At 49.0% G+C, this 13232-nt stretch overlaps 1 protein-coding gene across 1 annotated transcript in view; it reads left to right on the forward strand.

Annotated features, from left to right (window-relative positions):
* Taok3 (TAO kinase 3) overlaps nt 1-13232 on the forward strand; it is a 155332-nt gene that overhangs the window by 120216 nt on the left and 21884 nt on the right. Inside the window, exons 15-17 of the mRNA XM_076922572.1 lie at nt 1098-1232; nt 10642-10878; nt 12311-12439. Coding sequence (XP_076778687.1) covers nt 1098-1232; nt 10642-10878; nt 12311-12439 — 501 coding nt within the window. The remainder of the gene's footprint in view (nt 1-1097; nt 1233-10641; nt 10879-12310; nt 12440-13232) is intronic.

Below are 13232 nucleotides of genomic sequence, written 5' to 3' on the forward strand. Positions count from 1 at the left end.
CTTCCCCATCTGAGCATGTGCTATTTAAAAATCCCCCCACCGTTGAACATGATTTTGAGCTACAAATTGCCAGAGTATTGGTGGGGGTGGGGGTGTTGTTTTAATTTTCTGGAGGGTTAGCACTCTCGACTCACTGACCATCTCATTTTGTATAGAGGGGCACGGTCCTCTGGAAACACTCTTCCTTTAAAAGGCATCTCAGTGGCATTTAAGGAACATGCATCATCATCCAGCCAGGGCATGGTATTTTTTTTCCCACGGGGCGTTAGAATGATATTAATCATCTTTGGCCATCAAGAAATCACAAGACTCGATTAAATCAGTCAAGGACATTAAATCCCAGCCTCGCTCAGTCTGCTGGCATACCGATGCTGAGTTGAGGAACCATTTGCGAAAGTATCATTTGGTTTGGAATTGTACGCCTGTCTCTTTAAATCTAAAAAAAAAAAAAAAAAAAAAATCCTTTCAGAAGCTGTAGAGAGAAGGTGCTAGAACTGTGTACGATCATGACTGGAAAGCAGGATCCCTCAGTGACTGCCGAATCTTCCCAGCACAAGACACAGAGGCGACTCGCCACAAGCTTCCCCTGATCCCCCCACCCCCAGAAGAAGGATGACCCCACCGACCAGCTCACAAATCCAATTCAATTGACAACGCAGCTCTTTCAAGGGAATGAGGCGGAGGCTCGCTTTTATGTTAAAAGCCACCAGCATCCTCCCCGCCAGACATGGACATGACATTTTTAAAGGAATTATCTGGTCACCGCGTTTTAAGCAGACGGCTCTGAGGCATCCGTCTGCGCCAGTCTCTCTCCTCTTCCTCTTTGCTTTTGCATATATGTAATTCCGGAGGTAAAGGGGGGAAGAAGCCTGCCGGGGAGTCAGAAGGCATCCTACTAGCGATCAGCTGACACTCCTAACTGAAGGCTGCAATGTGTCGCTTATTCGTTTTATACCGTGGGAGCTGCGGGGACTAGCAGAGAGCTGAACTATGCATTTCAAACAGCGGTGCTTGTTCAGAAAGAGGGGTGAGAGAGAGGCAGCCGGCGAGGAAAGAGCGCAGCTGGACTTTCTCCTTCTCTTCATCCATTTCTGCAGGATCATGTATTCGTAAGGGATGAGGCGGGCCACGGCGATCCCAGGCCTGAGCCGCGGCCTACCCAGTCAGTTCAGAGCCAGGCCCTCCACTATCGGAACCGAGAGCGCTTTGCCACGATCAAATCCGCGTCTTTGGTAAGCTGATACTCCCCTACCCACCTTTCCTGCCTTCCCCTCCTCCCTGTCTGGCAGCCTCTGGCCCTCCTGAGCTTCCCTCAGCTTCACGGATGGGAGGAAAAGGAGCCAGGGATGTTGTCTCCCTCCAAATAATTTTATTCATTTCAGAAAAAAATAATCTGTTGGCATAGCAACCTGATCTCAGATATTTAGCATTGTCTATGGATAGGAAAAAAAAAAAAAACCTTTGTGTGTGTGTGTGTGTGTGTGTAATTTTGTGTGTATGTGTGATTGTGTGTTGTATATTCCGTATATTCAAAATGTAAGGCTTTGAGATGAGTTGCTGGCATGACCAGTTTTTTTTAAATGATCTGTGTTTTCATCGAAATAAATAATGCTAAAAATATTTTCAAGGTATGGATGTGTGTGTGTGTGTGTGTGTGTGTGTGTGTGTGCAGGGCACTATGCTTCTTTTTATATAGGTGCATGTGTGCCTCTATGATGTACACGCACAGAGACACACATCAAAAGGTAAAACATGATCTAAAAAAAATTTATACGGTTTCCGGCTACCATCTGTAATTGTAGAAAAATCAGACCCTTGCTTCCCAGGGATAGTCCACCGGTTCGTTCTGGTTCATTCATTTATTTATTGCAATAGTGGTAGTGCCCAGTTTCCCCCTCTAACCCCTGAAGAATTTCCTGATAGCCATAAAGGCTTTGTAGAGGAGCCGGCAGCAGCTGTGGGAGCCGAGGGGAGCGAGAGGAGCGAGGGGAGCGAGGGGAGTGAGGGGCCGCCGGATTCCTCAGCATTTTTACTACTGCAAATGTGATTGCCGGGTGCCCTTGTAGTAGCCAAAGGGGTGTGCTCAGGAAGACTTAGTTTTCACGCCTCCTCCCCCTGGCCCCCCACGCGTGCGCGTGCGCGCTCACGCTATCTCTCTCTCTCTCTCTCCCTCTCTCTCTCTCTCTCCCCCCCCTCTCTCTCTATCCCTCTCTCTCCTTCTCTCCATTTCATCCTCAGCATTTGGAACTCTCTTTTAGCTTTTCCATCCAAATCTCACTTCTCAGCCAGAAAATTATTGAAATATTAGCTGTTTTTCTCAAATGAATGTTAGAGGTCACATGAGCAGGAAGAGTTACTGTACACTGCTTGGCCGTTACATCCAGAACCCATGATGACATCATCCGAGGCCGACCCAGAAATAATCGTTTTTTCTTGTCCTATTTTTCAAACCTGATTTCTACTTTTATCCCCCACCCCCACCCTGCCAAGCCTTTTTTTTTTTTTTAAGGCTTCAGTGAAATTTAGAAGGAATTATAATCTCTGACAGAGCAAATAGGAGGAAAATGGAGATGAAAGCAGCAATCTATTGCTCATGCCTATTCCATGTGGGAAAATCTCACAGTTTAATGCACTCCGTTCATAAAGAACCCCACTCCCGAGTTCTTTTATGTTGAAGTTTCTTGTAGCCTCTTTAATGGGTGATTTTTCATCTGAAAGGAATACCCCTCCGTGAGATGGGAGATCTCAAAATGTCCACTCTAGCTGCTGATGCCTGGTAGGCATCTCAGAAACATGCCTGTGAATCCGACAGAACATGGTGGGGTTGTCAGCAGTTGCCTCTGTGCCACAGTGTCTGACTAGAAAGCTGACTACTCACCACAGGCTCCTGTGGGGCTTGTCCCTTTAACCCCCACCTGCTCTTCCAGGGCTGAGAGGAGAAGCCACGGGAGCCTTAGCAGCAGGAGCAGGCACTGCAGGAGGCAGACCTGAGCCCCAGCCGTTCCCCCATTGTGGGACAGGTTCTCTGCCTTCCCTCAGGCCACACCCTCCTCCTTCCCACATCACATATTCATGACTCTCTCCTCCCTCCCTCCCTCCGTTACTACAGCCATGCCAGAATAGTCTCATGCCGGCCTCGGGAAAACTCCCACCAGGGCTGCTCAGCGTGGGCTTCAGCCATCACAGCCTTCCTTCCTCTCAGTGGCTAATCGAAGCCGCTCCCCTGCCAGGCCACTTCAGGCTGTGGGCAGAGCCTTCGGAAGCTCCTCAGAGTCCTACAGGCTTCAGAGTGACCCCGCCCCACCCCCATGCAGGGCACCGTGAGCTCCCTCTCTCTGGTGTACTTTTTGATTTTCAGAAAGACCTCTGCTCCAACACTGACTTAGAAACCTAGCAGCCTGGGTTTGGGTGGGGCAGCGGCTGGCACTCTGGGCACAGAAATCAGTTGTCTTCTGGTGCTGCAGCCTCTCCTGATGGGGTGCCTTGGGAGTCATGATGGGATCCTTGGAAGCTCTCCTGAGGATCTGGGAATTTTTGAGGGAGAAAAATGAGTGAATCTAAGGAAGAATGGGGTATGATGTTGGATGGCTGTACCTGTGTCCCCTGTGGGCTGATCTAACTATTGGCATGGCTGTCAAGGACTTTAGTCGCCCTCCCCTCCACATGGTCTCAAACACCCCACCCAAGGGCTGCCCAAGCCATGACACTAGAATATTGGAAAGAAGTGTGTAATTTTAGAAAACGGGTCCCACTTCAATTGAAAAGGACTAAGACGGCATAAACAGTATTAAGTGCAGGCCGTGGGACACTGGGGAGCCGATCAGCAGCAATCAAGCCACTGGCCAAACTGACAGTTGATAGCAATAGTAGATTGATTGGTTGATGTGTCAACCATTGTGTTACTGGTTGGCTGTACCCTTTCTCTGTGATTTTCCTTCTGGTAGAGCTGCTGACGAGCCACAGAGAGATCTGAAGGTGATCAGCAAGAGAAAGAAACACACAAACTCACTTTTCCATTATGAGCCCAATTAATGACAAGACCGTTTTCCAACTTGACTTGCTAACTAGCGCCAACAGTTAGCTCTTCTCAGATGTGTCTTAGGAACCCACCTTTTCCACACAAGCCTAAGGGAGGCCCTACCAGGACCCTGCCTGCTCTCAGTATAGCTCTTTACGTTGTGTCTCTGAATGAGGTGTGTGAAGGCCATGGGCTGTGGGCTCTCAGAACTGGGGCCATGCTTCTCTGGGGCACCTTAAAACAGAGAATTCTGGATTCCACACCCTGCTGTGCCATTGCATGTGGAACAAAGGAACAGCAGGGCTTGAGGAAGCCTGGAATATAGCTTCCCCATCAGACCCTCCCATGAGCATCCTTGATTAGCCTCTTGTAGACCTAGGAGAAGGAGGAGGGCATCATGGCGTCTGCCTTCTCTTACTCTGCGAGGACGTGTGGCTCTAGCTGCTCTGTTGCCGAGAGGAAAGCAGTTTGTCGTATTATTCTCCAGGATTGTCTCTGAGTCCTTGTGTCCCGTGTTTGCATTTTGCTACTGGCCCATGAGAACAACTCTGGCTGTTTTCAGTGTTTGATGTCACTTCTTACATGTGACATCACTAGGTCTCTGGAGACATAAAGAGCAGTGAGGTCATAGGGTCGACCACATGGCTCATGTGCTGCTTCCTCAAGGCCTCACGAATGATTGTGATAGGCCACACCTTAGGGAGAGAGTATGAGAAGAAAACCAGTTGGGGTCACCAGAACAACCCCGGGAGAGAGGCTGTTGCTTCATCCCTCTAGTGCAGATTCTCCCATCTGGGCCTTACCAGAGTGAGGACAAAAACTCATGAAGGGGGTGTGCGCTTGGAATCTCTGAAGCACTGTCTAACTGTTGAGCTCACCATGTGGCATCTGAAGAAGTTTGGTCCATAGGCAGAAACCACCTCCATGTCACCTCTCAGGAGCCCAGTGCTAACCCGTTGAATGTCTCCTACAGGACAGTACACCAGAGGATGCATTATCTATCCCATACAGGGCAACTCCTGGGGCCAAGAGGTGACTCAGTCAGTGACGTTCAGCTTCCCAGCACCCATGTGAATAGCCTGCTATGACCCTGTGTATCTGAAGCCCCTGTTCTTGCAGAGGGGGTGGGGTCGGGAATAAGAACAGGCAGATCCTTGGCCAGCTCATTGGCCAGCCAACCTAGATGAAGTAATGAGTTCATCTTCCCGAAATAAGGCAAAGAACATTGAGAATGACACCTAGAGCTGACCTCTGACCTCCATACATATGTGGCACACACATGAAGTGTTGCTGATACCAGTTTCTTTCCCCTAGCTGCCAATCAATATGCCCAACTCACATGGCCACTCACTCAGTAAATGCATATATGAGGTGGTCGAGTGAATGAATAGGTGTGTCTGCAGCCACTGACACATGGGATTTGGATTGGGAAGGGTCCATTTTAGATAGGTGTGGCAATGCCTGCTTGTGATGCCCCACATAGGAAGCAGAGTGAAGAAGGCTAGCCTAGGCTACATAGTGAGATACTAGATCCCTTTTTAAAAACTGAAAAAAGTCTATGTCAGTTATTCTGACTGAGGGGACAGGAGAGTAAGTGGGGGTGATATGGTGGGGGAGAGACAGAGGGACGAGATCAGGCAGAAATCACCTAGTATCACTCATGACTGTTAGTGGGGAACTTAAGACACCTTTCCTTGGGTGCTCTGAAGGGTGCTAGGTTGGCTCTCTGCAGCCCACATAAGGCTCACCATGTTCACTCTGAGCACTTGCTGGCCGTTGATGGATGCTCAGCGCTGAGGTGACCACTTCCACCAAATGCACAGCTTTGCTGCCTAGGAAGAATGAACCCTGTCTGAGCTTAGATCACTCGAGTTCAGTAGGATGCCTCTCGGCCTTCATGCTTGCACATGGTAAACTCATGCATTCTGGACTATAGGCTGACTGATTCGCTTCAGAAGCAGGTCTTCCTAGGATTAAACAGTAGTGTAGTGCAACTGGGAACTCCTTTAAAAGGTGTTTCAGGCCTCCTGGGTAGGGCCTGTTCCCTGCTGCTTATTTACTGTACTGTATATATTCCAGGTATGTGAAATACGCAGTAGTTCTGACTCAGAAATCCTGTGTGTGTTGGGAGTATAGCTCGGTGACAGAGCACATGCTAGAGGTCAGGACATATCGGGGAAAGGTGCAGACTTAATCCTTTTTTAGTGTATGGGGTGTGGTGCTGAATACAGAAGCCAGGGCCTCATTCGTATCTCTGTCGTATGTTACCTTAAAGTTCACAAGCTGACAATGGGTAATTTTATAGTTAAATGTGCTCTCTCACCAGAGTGAGACGCCTTGGTGGTGTACGCCTTTAATCCCAGCAGCCAGAGGCAGGAGAATCTCTGTGAGTTCCAGGCCATTTTGGTCTATATAGTGAGTTCTTAGCCAGCCAGGCTCTATAGTAAGACTCTGTATAAAAATGAAATGAAGCCCATCCCCCCCCCCCATTTGTTTGTTGAGACCCAGAGCTGCAGCACTAATAGCAGGGGCATGAAGCTCCTCCAGGGATGGCAGGAGAAGGTCGGAGACCAACAGTTCATTCTTGTTCCTTGACTCAGAGGCCCCTCAGCCCTTTGACACAGTCCACTACACTGAGGAAAATTGGGCTCATCTCTCTTTTTCTGGGGGGGGGGGGCATCAGAAGACTTCAAGAGGTCAATTCTCTGCCCAAGGTCAGAGGTATAGTTGGGACAGAATGAGTGTTTTTCCACAGCATCCCATGGTATGGCAGTGGCACTGCCGGCTTATGTTTGGTCCCATTGAGATGTCCCTAGCAGAACTATAATCGGCACACCCCATAGCATCTTTACAGCTTCACATCTGACTGACTATAGGTCAGACTCACCATTCTCTCCACCACTGACTTTTTAGGGGAAGGGGTAATTCTTTATAACAGGAATCAACACTGTTTCTCTGCCTGACAATGGATTCCCTAAGGCAGTTCAAGAATGACGGGCCCTTGGTTCTGATCTCTAGGACGTATAAGAATTAGGTAACGTGTAATAGTGCATGCCCTTCATCTCAGCACTCCGGAGGCAGGGGCAGCCTTATCATTCTTGTTCTAGACCAGCATAGTTAGTTCCGGGCCAGCCAGGGCTTCATGGTGAGACCCCCATCTCAAACCAAAGCTACAGCGAAAGTGAACCAGAGTGGTAGGGCCAGAAGTGCACTAACCCCTGTCAGCCAGTGCCTAAGGGGCAGGGGCAGGCTTCATGGTGAGTCACAGGCCACCATGGACACCACAGTGAGGGCCTGTCTCCAGGCTGCAGAGGAGGCTCAGTCAGTAATGTGTCTGCTGCACAAGCATGGGACCTGAGTCGATCCCCAGAACCCATGTCAAAAGCCAGGTCCAGTGGCACGAGTTGGGGGCCAAGGGGTAGCAACAGGCAGGTCCATGAAGCTCTTTGGCCAGCCAGTCCAGCAGATGACGAGCTTTGGTTCACTGGGAGATTCGGTCTCAAAAAAAAATAAAGGTAGAGGGGGGCCAGGAGAGAAACCCAATGTCAGCACCCGTCCTCCAGTCCCCACACTGGAGCAGGCAAGTGGGCACCCCAGTACGTGTACACACTCACACGAACAAGTACATCCACCACACACATGGACACACATTTAAGAGATAAATTATAAAGTATATAAAATTATTAGCTGTTTGAAATTCTGTTGACCAGTGTATTCTTCAGACAAATGGTATGAAAGCGAAATAAGAATTCATAATATAACTAACAAATGTTTAATATATTTCATGTTAAATTTGGCAAGTGAGCCCACTGCTTAGACTTTTATTTAAGCTTGACTGTCTACTTTGAACTCAGAAAGATAAAACTTAGTATCTCTTGGTGGCTCACAGCTGTCACATGGGAGTTAGAGGCCACCCCAAACTATATACCAAGACCCTGTATCAAAAACAAACAAACAAAAAAACTCTGTATGCGTCCAGGAAGACAATCTAAAACTCAGAGAGTTTGGTGGTGGCAAAGGGAAGGTCAGTTTGGAGTCTGAGAAGGCGACTCTCCTAACTGTGGGGGTTGGTTGGGAAGCGAAGCCACCCTTCTGGAAGTCACAGCCAGATACAGGGAGAGCTTGCTGGGTGCTGTCAATTTTCTTGGTCACACATTTGAGCCAGGTGTGATAAGACAGGCAGTGGGACCACCCTATTCCCAGAGACCCACCCCAGGTAATACAGGAAATATCTGTCTTTGGGCTTCCTGCCACATGGTAGTCACCTAAGAACATCGTATCAGCTGTAGGCCTGTGCGTGTGCAGATACATCATGATGGCATTAGAGCAAGCCCTGCCTCCCCTCTGGGAATCTCATTAAAGAGGGAATTCCAGAAGGCTGAGGCGATGACTCAGGAGGAAGAGTGCCTGCCGCTCAGCTCAGATCCCAGCGCCCAGGCGAAGGCCAGGCGGTAGTTTGCGCCTGTGATCTCACCACACTGTGGGGGTGGAGACTAGAAGATCCCCAGAGCTGGCTGGTGAGCCAGCCTTGTCAGAACCCTGAGCTCCAGGCTGAAGGAGTAAGGTGGAGAACAGTTGAGGAAGCTCACTGCAGCCTCTGGCCTCCACACACGCACGCACACACACACATGGGAATACTGAAATTAAAAGTTACTATCTCAATAAAACATATCTACCTGTGATGGAGAAAAATCCAAATTCTAAAGGGAGACTGTAAGTTAAACAGAGACTGGATAGTCTCTGTTGACCAGAATTGTTTTCTTTTTTTTTTTTTCCCTAAAGTTGTCCTTGTGTGTGGTATGAGCATATGGGATTGAACCTTATACACATTGCTCAAACTACTTCTTTGTTTCCCTAGTGAGACCAGCTTGTAATCCCAGCACTTGGGAGACAGAGGCAGGAGGCTTGCCATGCAGGTCAAGGTCTCCTGGGCTTCATGGGGACACCCTGTCTCAAAAAAAAAAAAAAAAAAGTGTCTGGGGATTTAGCCTGGTAGTAGAGTACTTGCCCAGTATTTCACCTCCACACTGGGCTAGGGAACTTTCGAGTGCAGCAGAGGGGAGCAAAGGCATGGTAGCGCATACCTGTCCATCCTAGGATGTGGGAGGCTGGAACACAAGAATGGAGGGTTCGAGACCAGCCACAAAGCTGGCAGGCTAGCACTGCAGGCCCTTAGTCTCCTTTCAGTGCCCAGAATATAAATACAATTACTCAGGACCATAGTGACAAAACACATTACTCCTTTCTACTCATTTCTTTCAGAGTACTAGAGGGCCGTGAGGTAATGTTGTCCTTTGTCAGTAGGTCTTAAAATATCTTCTGCTCAGTCCTAGAGAGGACCGTCCTTCCAAGTGAGACACACATGTGAAAGGCACATTCCCTCAGCTAGGAAGGACTAACATCCAGTCTCAGGACGGCCCCTCCCCCTACAGCAGCGGTTCTCAACCGTCCTAAGGCTGTAACCCTATCACACCATTCCTTGTGCTGTGATGACCCCAACCATACAGTTATTCTGCTGCTGCATCCTAACTGTAACTTTGCTACTGTTATGAATTGTTGTGTAAATATCTGATATGCAGGATATCTGATCCACCTTCTCCATGGGGTTTGTGACTCACAAGTTGAGAACCACTGCTCTGTTGTAAGGACCCAGTGGAGAGTGGAGGGACACCCTTCTGACTAGAGCAGACACACGAACCATGCCAGGTTGACCCACATAGGGAAAACAGTGTAAGAGCATTTATATCGAGCGTTATGGGGTTTCCCAAGAAAACTTACTTTGGGGGTAAAGAGGAGGCAGGACTCACTCTCCAGGGGAGTGGCCGTATCATACAACAAAAACGAAGTTAACATCCCGACCCATCCAAGAGCTGTTCTAAAACAGGAGAAAGGAGAAGGAAGCAGTCGGCAGCTCCATCAGGGACATGGAAGGGTGAGAAGCAGAGGAGACTGGGAAATCCCAGAAGGGTCAAAGTGCGGGGGGGGGGGGGGGGGGGCAGGGGGGCAGGGAGACTGCAGGTTCCCCTGGGCATCGGGCTTGCTAGACATTGAATTGAAATCAAACTAAGGAGAAGTGGTCCCTGTGAAACTCAGAATTGCCTTGTCCTTTTTAAGAAAAAATTATTGTAACTTGTGGACAGCTCTTTTAGGGATGGGGCAAAGTGAAACATGAGGCTTAAAAACTTTATGTGTGCTTGTGTTTGTCTGTCTCTTAGGGATATTAGGATGATCCTTTAAAAATGCATAGCTTCTCATCTGGAGGGGGTCCCAGCACCATGGGGCCATTCACAAAGTCTGAGCGTGTGTGTGTGTGTGTGTGTGTGTGTGTGTGTGATATATATATATATATATATATATATATATATATATATATATATATATATATGACTGTTAACAATATACGAATGACATACCTTATGAGTGAGTAAAAGAGCTGAGAAAACGAGATGTTTTTGAGGACGACAGTGCCCAGCATAGCCCCTGTTCCAGATCAGCATCTGGAGGCTTGGAAGCCACAGGCTGGCGAGGATGCCCACGTCTCAGGGTGCCCTCTGCTTTGCTGTGGGAAAGCTCTGGTCCACACGGTGACCCGGAGCTCTGTCCCCCACCCCGACCTGCCTCAGGTTACACGGCAGATCCATGAGCATGAGCAGGAGAACGAGTTGCGGGAACAGATGTCAGGTTATAAGCGGATGCGGCGCCAGCACCAGAAGCAGCTGATCGCCCTGGAGAACAAGCTGAAGGCTGAGATGGATGAGCACCGCCTCAAGCTCCAGAAGGAGGTGGAGACGCATGCCAACAACTCGTCCATCGAGCTGGAGAAGCTGGCCAAGAAGCAAGTGGCTACCATAGAAAAGGAGGTCAGTCAACGGGAGTGGGAGGCGCCTGCCCGCCTGCCCCGCCCGCAGGTGCTCGCCCCTGGCAGTCAGCAGGGAGAGGGAAAAGCAGCAAACACTGTTGCTTGGTTGGGGTCCTAACTGAAATCGCCTTGCAAGATGAGATATGGGGTTTCAGTTGGGAGAACAGCTCCCTCTGCAGGGGCCTGTCCTGTCCTCAGGTCTGTCTTGTGCCCGCCACACCCTAGTTCTCCTCAAGCAGCCTCTTTAGTGAGGGCTACCCCTGCTCATGGCTGCCAGACCGGCCACAGGACACAAAAGATGTAACCTGGCTGTGATTCAGGCTTTCTGAGGAAGAGTCTCTTCTGCATCCGTGTCCTTAACACATTTAATGATTTTAGTTAATTTTTTAGTAGTCCTGGGGATGGAGCCAGGGCCTCCTGCGTGCTCACCTGAGCTGCGCTCCTGGACTCTATGGACTCATTTGGAACACATTCTCTCTAGGTGTGTTGGAATGCACCTGTAATCTCGGGGATTTAGGTGCTGGTGCAGGGGGATTCCAAGTTCAAGGTCTTGATGGCTTATATCACAGTACCCTGACACATAAAGGAAACCAAAAGATAAAATGATAAGATGAAGAGTCAAGATACTGTTTTTATTGCTATTAAATGTTTCATATTATTATAAGGGAATGATGGGCCAGGTGTAGTGACACACGCCTATAATCCTACCACTGAAAAGGTGGAGCCAGGGTAGACACCAGGGCTGCTGGCTAGCTAGCTTAGCCTCATTGGTGGCAAACCTCAGGTCAGTGGCTCAATAAACAAGATCACTTACTGGTCCCTGAGTTTGGATCCCAATGCCCTACATGGGCGTGGCTGTGTGCACACCTCTAACTCCGGTGCTGTGGAGGTGGAGACAAGAAGATCACTGGGGCTTGCTGGGCACCAGCCTAGAATCAGCCAGAGACCGTGTCTCAAACCAGTAAGGTAGAGAGTGGCAGAGGCCAATGTCCCGTGGCCTCTGGCCTCCATGGGTGTTCACACTCAGTCACAAGCATCTGTTCCTCACCATGAGTGTACACCACATTAGCACACACTTGGGTGGGATGGAAAAATAAATAATGAATAAATAAATAATAAATAGCAAGGCGAGTGCCCCCCAAAAAACAACACCTGAGATTATCCTCTGGTGTCCACTGCACCTGCACACAAATGTACATGCATGAGCACACACACACACAGAGACAGAGAGACAGAGACAGAGAGAGATGCATGTGTAAGATCCACATTCACATTACACTGTCATTGGGAATGTGTTTTTGAGACACAGAAGAACCACAGAAAATAAATCTTTAGATTGTCATTCACATGGGGTGACATTATTTGGCATTCGAGGACAGCTGAGTCCTGTGCAAAGCTCAGGCTGACCTTGGCCCCCTCTGTTGTCCGATCAGGCAAAGGTAGCCGCAGCAGATGAGAAGAAGTTCCAGCAGCAGATCCTGGCCCAGCAGAAGAAGGACTTGACAACTTTCTTAGAAAGTCAGAAGAAGCAGTACAAGATTTGTAAGGAGAAAATAAAAGAGGTAAGGAAGAGTCCCCATGGTCACCTGCTGCAGCTGGCTCAGAGCTTACAGTGTCCCCTCCTGCTGCGTTCAGGTGCCGAATCCAGCAGTTCTGACAACTCAGAAAGTGTATTAAAGCAGAGGGCTAACAGCCTTCGTCCTCCCTGGTCCTGGAGTGGAGTTTGAAACCGCCCCTTTCCGTGGATTCCACGGGCTGCTGCTGCTGAGCCGAGGCCTGCAGCTCAGGGTCTGTTATTCTAGCCTGCTCTCCACACATCAGCCAAAGAATAGTTTTAAACCCTTTTGAAACCTGTGTGCCATCTCATTGTCCTGTTAAAGTCCGCCATGTTCCAACTGTTCTCAGAGAAGGTTGAAGTTCTAATGAGCCCAAGGGGCCGACCACCAGCTTCCCCTTCTAGTCTCCTCACCTCCGCGCCTTCCCTAGCCTACTCATGGCGGCTGCCTTTGCAGTGCAGCCCACCCTTCGGCTACCCCAATGTGACAAGCCCCCTCCCCACCCCACCCCCGAGGCCTTTGCACATGCCTTTTTTTACCCCATCTCCAGCTCTGCACAGTTTATTCCTCACCCTTGTGAGAGTTAGGATTGATTATAAAGTCTTACCTTAACTATTACTTCCCCAGGAAAGCCTTTTCTAACCGCCTCAGCCAAGATACATGTCTTCCGTTTCATGAAACTAGAGTTTTTAACAATTATTCAAGGTTATTACTTAGCTGCTTAAGAACACAAGAGGAGAGAGCATGGCTGGCATTGCCCATGACTGTGTATGGTGTGTGCATCTATTCACTATGTGCA

This window comes from Arvicanthis niloticus, chromosome 24 (assembly GCF_011762505.2).
Source record: "Arvicanthis niloticus isolate mArvNil1 chromosome 24, mArvNil1.pat.X, whole genome shotgun sequence".
Classification (NCBI taxonomy): domain Eukaryota; kingdom Metazoa; phylum Chordata; class Mammalia; order Rodentia; family Muridae; genus Arvicanthis; species Arvicanthis niloticus.